This window comes from Apium graveolens, chromosome 2 (genome assembly GCF_009905375.1).
Source record: "Apium graveolens cultivar Ventura chromosome 2, ASM990537v1, whole genome shotgun sequence".
Lineage (NCBI taxonomy): Eukaryota > Viridiplantae > Streptophyta > Magnoliopsida > Apiales > Apiaceae > Apium > Apium graveolens.
The window spans coordinates 123,039,318-123,046,406 of NC_133648.1; the positions used below are offsets into that span (position 1 = coordinate 123,039,318).

The 7,089-nt window shown below is 34.0% G+C and overlaps 1 protein-coding gene across 1 annotated transcript; it reads left to right on the forward strand.

Moving 5' to 3' along the window:
- Positions 1–5,213: 5,213 nt before the first annotated feature.
- LOC141692822 (uncharacterized) lies at positions 5,214–6,724 on the forward strand. Its single transcript, XM_074497767.1, has 4 exons — positions 5,214–5,545; positions 5,636–5,885; positions 6,012–6,114; positions 6,369–6,724. Exons 1-4 carry the CDS (start codon positions 5,214–5,216, stop codon positions 6,722–6,724), a joined length of 1,041 nt encoding a protein of 346 aa, XP_074353868.1.
- Positions 6,725–7,089: the final 365 nt, after the last annotated feature.

Genomic DNA, 7,089 nt, shown 5'->3' on the forward strand with positions numbered 1-7,089 from the left:
CTCAACTAAGGGGGAGAAGAAAGGAAGTAGTGCCAAAGGGAAAGAAAAAGATACCTCTGCTGGAAACAAAGGAAAGGCTGATGATGTCTACTACAGTGGAGAACAGGATGACTTTGATATTTTTGACATTCCCACTGAACCAGTTCAGGAAGATAAAGATGGGTTATTTGAAGCTGAAGAGGAAAGTGATTTTGGAGAATGGGAAGAAGAAGCTCAAGTGGATCCTATGTTTGAGAAAGAATTTCAGAAGGAGCAGTCAGAGATGAAAAGAAAAGAAGCTGAACTCAAGAAGGTCTCTCAGATCATTGACATGAGAAAAGACATTCAAAGAACAGAAACTCTTCAAAAGCAACGTCTTCATGACATTAAGGCTCAAGAAAGGAGAAGAGATGTCAGACTAAAGATTGGTGAAAAATGGGATGAACCTAGGAGAGTACTTGATATGCCTCAGCTGAGCACTAACAATGATAGGCAGTTCTTACATCTTCTTGACAAGCTGGAAATCTCAAATCCTAACAATGACATGTACATGAATGCTATCAAGACTGAAGTCTCAAGGATCACAGCTGCTTTTGATAGATCCCTAAATGAGATGAGCATTTTTGTATATTGTCAGAGTGAAGGATCATTCAAGGTGTCACTTCATCTATTTGAGAATCGTTCTTTGTCAGAGATTTGGGTTCTTTTAAACAAAGTCAAAAGAAGCTCAGAATTGAATGAAGTTCTTCGAGAAAGGCTTAAAGAGTTTGCCAGCAGGACTAGTCCTCAAGTGGTCAACAATCCTCATCAGGTGAGATTCTTTAAGTCTGATTGTCTTCAAATCTGTCAGCTAGATGTACAATCTCTTAAAGACTACTCAGCTAAGCATCTGGTCTGGATGGAACATCATTTGAGAACTGCTGGATATTCATCCATGTTGAAGACTCAAGCTGCTGACTTGATTCAAGCTTATTGTGAAAAGAATGTTAAAAGATACAATCAACTCAAGAATAAGCTGAAGTCAGTTGGAGTTCAACCAGTCAGACCAGCAAGCTTCACTTCAGAAAAGGATCGTGTCTTTGACAAGGAATTACTTCAAGATTTAGAAGAAGGTGAAGTCAGAAGAGAAGACAACTGAAGTCAATTAGCTCAAAACTCAATGTAATATGATTAGAGCTTTATGAATCAAGATAGTCTAATGTAGTTATATGTTCAGGCTAGAGGAACATCTATCTTGTATTCACTTGTAAATTTCATTTGGAATCTGGAAAATGTTAAATATAATCCAGAACTTTTCTGCTATTTACTTTACATTACTGTTTATATCTTTTTCTTATTTGTTAGTTGAGTTATCCTCTAGGTATTTGTTGTTATTGTCTAACAAGCAAATATGGGGAGATTGAAAGGCATATGTCATAGCCTACTCGTTTATTCGAGTATTTAACTCAACTCAAATAAGAATGTAATAAGTAAATAGTGGATCAATCGTCAGAGAGATCTCACAATGTAACATCTGTCAAAGAATAAAGAAACATTGTTCATCTGCAGACTTGAAGATTCACTGGAAGAAGTTCAAGAATTTGATCATGCCTCAGTGATATAAATCAAGATCGTGGATTTAATCAAGTGATAGAGATCTCGTCAGGGTATCATTTATTACAAGGATTCAATCAGAATATCAAAGTCAAGACATGAAGAAACGTCACGGAAGTTAGTCACTCATGAACCAGACAGTACATCGAGTGTCAGCATTGAAGTGGCGGAATTGATTCATAAGTCTCAGTGACTTTCAGAAGATTGTCAGAAGAATGGATGCTGCTCAGGGTTAGTATTAATTCTCTATTAATTAATTAAGTCATATAATTTAATTAAGAAAATAAATTATATCTGCAAAGATTAATTTATTGATTAATTGAATTAAATTGATTAATTAATTTAGAATTAATATTAAGGATTTACAATATTTTAATTGGTTTAAAATCTGCTTAAATTCAGCAAGACAATTCATTTGAACTAGTATGACAATCGGTATGACAATTGATAGTCATACCGAAAGTCATGCCAATACATTTAATTGTCTTATTAGAATTTCTGTTTAGATTAAAATCTGTTATTAATTCAGCAAGACAATTTATTTGAACTAATATGACAATCGGTATGACAATCAATAGTCATACCGAAAGTCTTGCTAGCTCATTTTAATTGTCTTGCTAGTTGTAAATTTTGTCATACCGAAAGTCTCGCTGGCCAAAGAAGATTGTCATGCCAGTACATGTTTACATTCGGCTGTTTGATAAAAAGGAGCAGAAGTCTATTATTTCACAATCAATCAAACAGAACACAAACTCAAGAACAAAAGAAAAAGGAGCAGAAAAATATTTCATCTCATCTGCAACTTCAAGATCAATTTCTAGATTGTAAAGTTAAATCCAATCAACTAGAAATACTTATCTTGTTCTTGTGTATCAATCTAGCGGATTAAAATCCCTAGAACTTAATCTCAAATCGCATTTAGCATTTGATCTTTTAATTACAAAAATAGAAAAAGTTCATGTCGAATTTATTCTAGATTTGTAATAATTGATTTGAGATTAATCCCTTATAACCGATACCGTAGTTGTAACACCTTTCAAGTTTAATAAAAGTTTTATTTAACTTGAATTTTGTTTCACAATTTTATTCCGCATTTTATTCGATTAAACGGTATTGTTTGCATTCAACCCCCCCTTCTACAAACAAATTGGGACCTAACACTATGTGCACAATTGCATACCTTAAGTGGTAGTTAAAAATCATCTTTTGTCTTAGGTCTACTTGACTCACTCTAAGATACTCAATTATAATGTTATAAAAAATTGTAATGTTATAAGTCATATTAGTAAAAAAAAGTTATGTACAGGATTTTCTTAAAAAATAAATAAAACAAATTATTTTGTAGTAACATTTTTTGTTAAACAACTCAAACTTTCATTTCAAAATTACATGCTTATAATCGAGATTATCTATTTTTGTATAGAAGAATATCTTTTAAATCAATCTTACGAATTAACTTATAAAATCCAATATTTATTAGAATATTTAATGATAAATGAATGAGCCGATTTGACTTTGCATTAAAGTCTAAAAATTAGTATTAGAATTAGTGTTTTTATTTTTCAGATTATTTTAAAAGTGACAAATAAAAATATTTAGAGCACATGAACTATATAATTTTATACCACAACACTAAATTGTGAAGCGATGTACAGTGCACTTGAACTAATAATTTTTTTTAAAAAAATCAATAGAAAATTCATTGTACTGGGAGATTGAACAAAAAATGATATATTAGTGAGTTTGAAGATTTATCTTGATTCAAAATCGTGAGAGTACATCGTATTATATTAGTGAGTTTGATAGATACATTCATTACATGAAATCCTCATAGTCTAGCTCCTTTCTAATGAGGACCTTAAAAATTACTAGCACTTGAAGTTCTTCTATGATTTCAGTACCTCTTAGAGCTTCCACAAGCTTGAGCCGCTCATCTAATGAATAACCATTCAGGTAACCAGCTCTGTATCTTGAAAATCTGCCAGCTTTTATATTTCGAAAGTGTCCATCCTTAGAAAGTCTCTGCTCATTCCCTTTGCCTTGAACTCATTTGATCTTTGTTCAATTCTTGCAAGTTCTTTTGCATATCTTCTATCTTTTTCTTCCTTTTCAGCCTTTGTTCTTGCATTTCTTTCATCCTTTTCTCTCACCCATACACATAATACAACCTTCCAAGCCCTTGTAATAGTGTCCTTATCTCTCATCAAGCTGATCACTCTTTTGAATTATGTGGTTGAAAGTGTATCCATTAAGTTACTGCCAAGTAGAGTGAAGGTACCATCATCATAATACATCCTGATTTTTGTATAAGATACAACCCAGACCCTAACTATTTCTTCAGCCAGCTGTTGAAAGTATTCTTCATTCGTGGTGCACCAATTTAGTGGCAGAAAATCAGATTGATCATAACAGTTCCAGATAGCCCTTTCAGTAACTTGCAATTTTTTTGGTTTTCTTCCACCATATTTGTAATGCGTTTTGACTGGTGTCTTGAGTGAGGGTAGGTTTGTGATTTTCTTCACACTACTAGAAATAGTGCCTACGACATCACCCCTTTAACATCGTTAGAAATGTCACTGATGTTAAAAGCAATTTTAACATCGGTTGCTTTCAAACCGATGTTAAAGGTGTTGTAAGACATCAGTATCTAAACCAACCGATGTCTATAATCGTTTTAAAAAAAAATAAAAAATGCCCGCTTCTTTCTTTCCCTGTTAATACACCAAAAAATTCCCCCTTAACCAAATTTTTTTATTTTCGGTTTCCCCCATTAAACAAAACTGTTTCCCCCCTTCTCTGCTCTCTCTCTCTCTCAGCTCTCTCATTCTCTCTTTTTTCTCTCTCTCTCATTCTCTCTCACTGTCTTGTCTCTCTTCTCTTTTCTCTCTCATCTCTCACTGTCTCTTTAACCTAAAACTTACTTTTCACTCTCTTTAACCTAAAACCCCTAAATTTATATGAATTAAACTCGATTAATTCATAAATCGAGGTCGATTGGTGCTAAAAAGCCTTGAAGGAAGTGTGGACTACTCGATTAGTGTATGAAAAGTAAGTTTTTTTCGAATTTAATTTCAAATTTTATGTTTTGATTTTAATCGAGTTTGTTTGTATAGGTCGGTCTCTGGAGCTGGGTTTGGAGTTGGGTTTGGTTAAACTTGAAGGGGGTTTGCTCGATTAGGTAAGATTTCACATGCATGTGTATTTTTTGTTACTTTAATAGATGCATGTGTTTAATGCCTGTTCTTGTTTCATGTGTTAATTTTATGTTTTGTTAATTTAATGCATGTTCTTATTTAATTTTAATAGATGTATGTGTATGGATCCTGTTTAGTTTATGTTCTTGTTTATGTTCTTGTTTAGTTTAGGTATGGAATTATATATGTGTAAACATATGTAGTTGTAATAATTAATTTATATGTTTAATTATGCGTGTTACAAGCATTCGTATTACGAGCATTCATATTACAAGCATTCGTATGTTTAATTTATATGCATAATTAATTTATATGTTTAATTATGTTTAATCCTAAATAAGTAAACAACTAAGCGTTACTTCTTAATGTTTGAAATGACAAACAGGTAGGTTGCTAGGTTGCTGTTGTTCTTAAAAATAAATGGACAAGTTGTGGATTTTCAAAGACATGGATTCTTTAGAATATGCGATAGGTGTTGAAAGTTTCTTAATATTTGCAGAAGAGAACTCAAAGGATCCTAAGAACATCCCTTGTCCTTGTGGGCGTTGCGGTAATTTTAGAAAATATAACGTAAAAGTAATACGGGGTCATTTATATGAAAAAGGTTTTAGTTTGGGGTATACTGATTGGATTTGGCACGGAGAAACTAGTTCTAAGAGTGTTAGGTCATCTGCCGGTAGTACATTTCTACCTAAGGAGCAAAATGCTCAATCTGAAACTGTTGACGTTTGTGAAGCTGCTTATAATTCGGACGATCGTGATCCGTATGACTTCAATAGGTTTGTAGCTAATGCAGAACAACCTTTGTATACGGGCAGTGAATGTACGAAGTTAGAGTCAATGTTAAAGCTACATAATTGAAAATCTAGGTTTGGTATTAGCGATAGCGCCTTCACTGATCTTCTCACTTCTGTTGGTTCTTTTCTTCCTCAAGATCATGTGTTACCGGTTAATGCGTATGAGGCAAAGAAAACCTTATCTGACTTGGGCCTCGAGTACATTAAATTTCATGCATGTCCAAACAATTGTATACTCTATAGGGGTATAAATCTTAATGCATCCGAGTGTCCTAAATTTCGTTTATCTCGCTGGAAGGTTGCGAAAGATGGTATACTTAGGGTAAATAGTCCAGCCAAGGTTATGTGGTATTTTCCTATCATTCCTAGGTTTAAAAGAATGTTTAAATCTCCTGATACCGCTGAACAGTTGATTTGGCATTCAAAATAACGGTCAAATGATGGTCAGATGCGGCATCCGTCCGACTCTCCTTCATGGAGGAATATTGATTATCGGTGGCCTTCGTTTGCTAGTGATCCAAGAAATCTTCGATTAGCTTTAGGAGCAGATGGTACCCGTTTAATAATGGCCTAAGCAATAGGTATAGTTGCTGGCCGGTAGTATTGGTAGCTTATAATCTTCCTCCATGGTTATGCATGAAGAGGAAGTTTATAATGTTATCAATATTAATTCTTGGTCCGCACGAGCCGGGAAATGATATTGACGTATACTTAGAGTCGTTGATCGATGATTTGAAGAAGCTTTAGGTAGAAGGTGAACCAAATGTCTATGACGCTTATAGTAAATCATATTTTACTTTAAAAGCGGTTTTGATGTGGACCATAAATGACTTTCCTGGATATGCAAATATGTCTGGTTGTGTTAATAAGGGTTACAAGAGCTGTCCTATATGTGGTGACGACACCGTTGCCAAATATTTAAGTCATAGTAAAAAAATGTGTTATCAAGGTCATCGTCGTTATTTGGCTGACCATCACCCCTATAGGAGACAAAAGTTGGCTTTTAACGGCGAACAAGAGCTTCGGCGACCACGTCCACCCCTTTCTGGTGAAGAAGTGTTAGCACAACAGGAACGGATTAAATTTTCTAATGTAAAGGAAGTAAAGAAGTCCAAAAAGGTTGATTGTCCGTGGAAGAAAAAGTCTATTTTTTTGAGTTAGAATATTGAAAGTTTCACCACGTTCGTCGCATCATTCGCATACCGGTAGCAGCTTCGAATAGGTCATATATCAATTTTTCACTTTTAGGATTAAGAAATAATATAAATGATAAATCTTTTATGAAAAAAATAAATAAATAGATCCGTTTTGCATAATATCTAAGGGATTTCTTGGTTCGGGCCGAAGAAGCAATGGCACTCGATCATTATCACTTAAATTGGAATTTGAGAAACAGATACAAATGGAAACAAATATATAAAACATTCCTGGATGTGTGTGGTAATCTGATGGGGACACTGTTAAATATGCGGCACAAGTCAAAAGATAGCGAGGCATCTCGTCGTGATATGCTTGACATGGGTGTT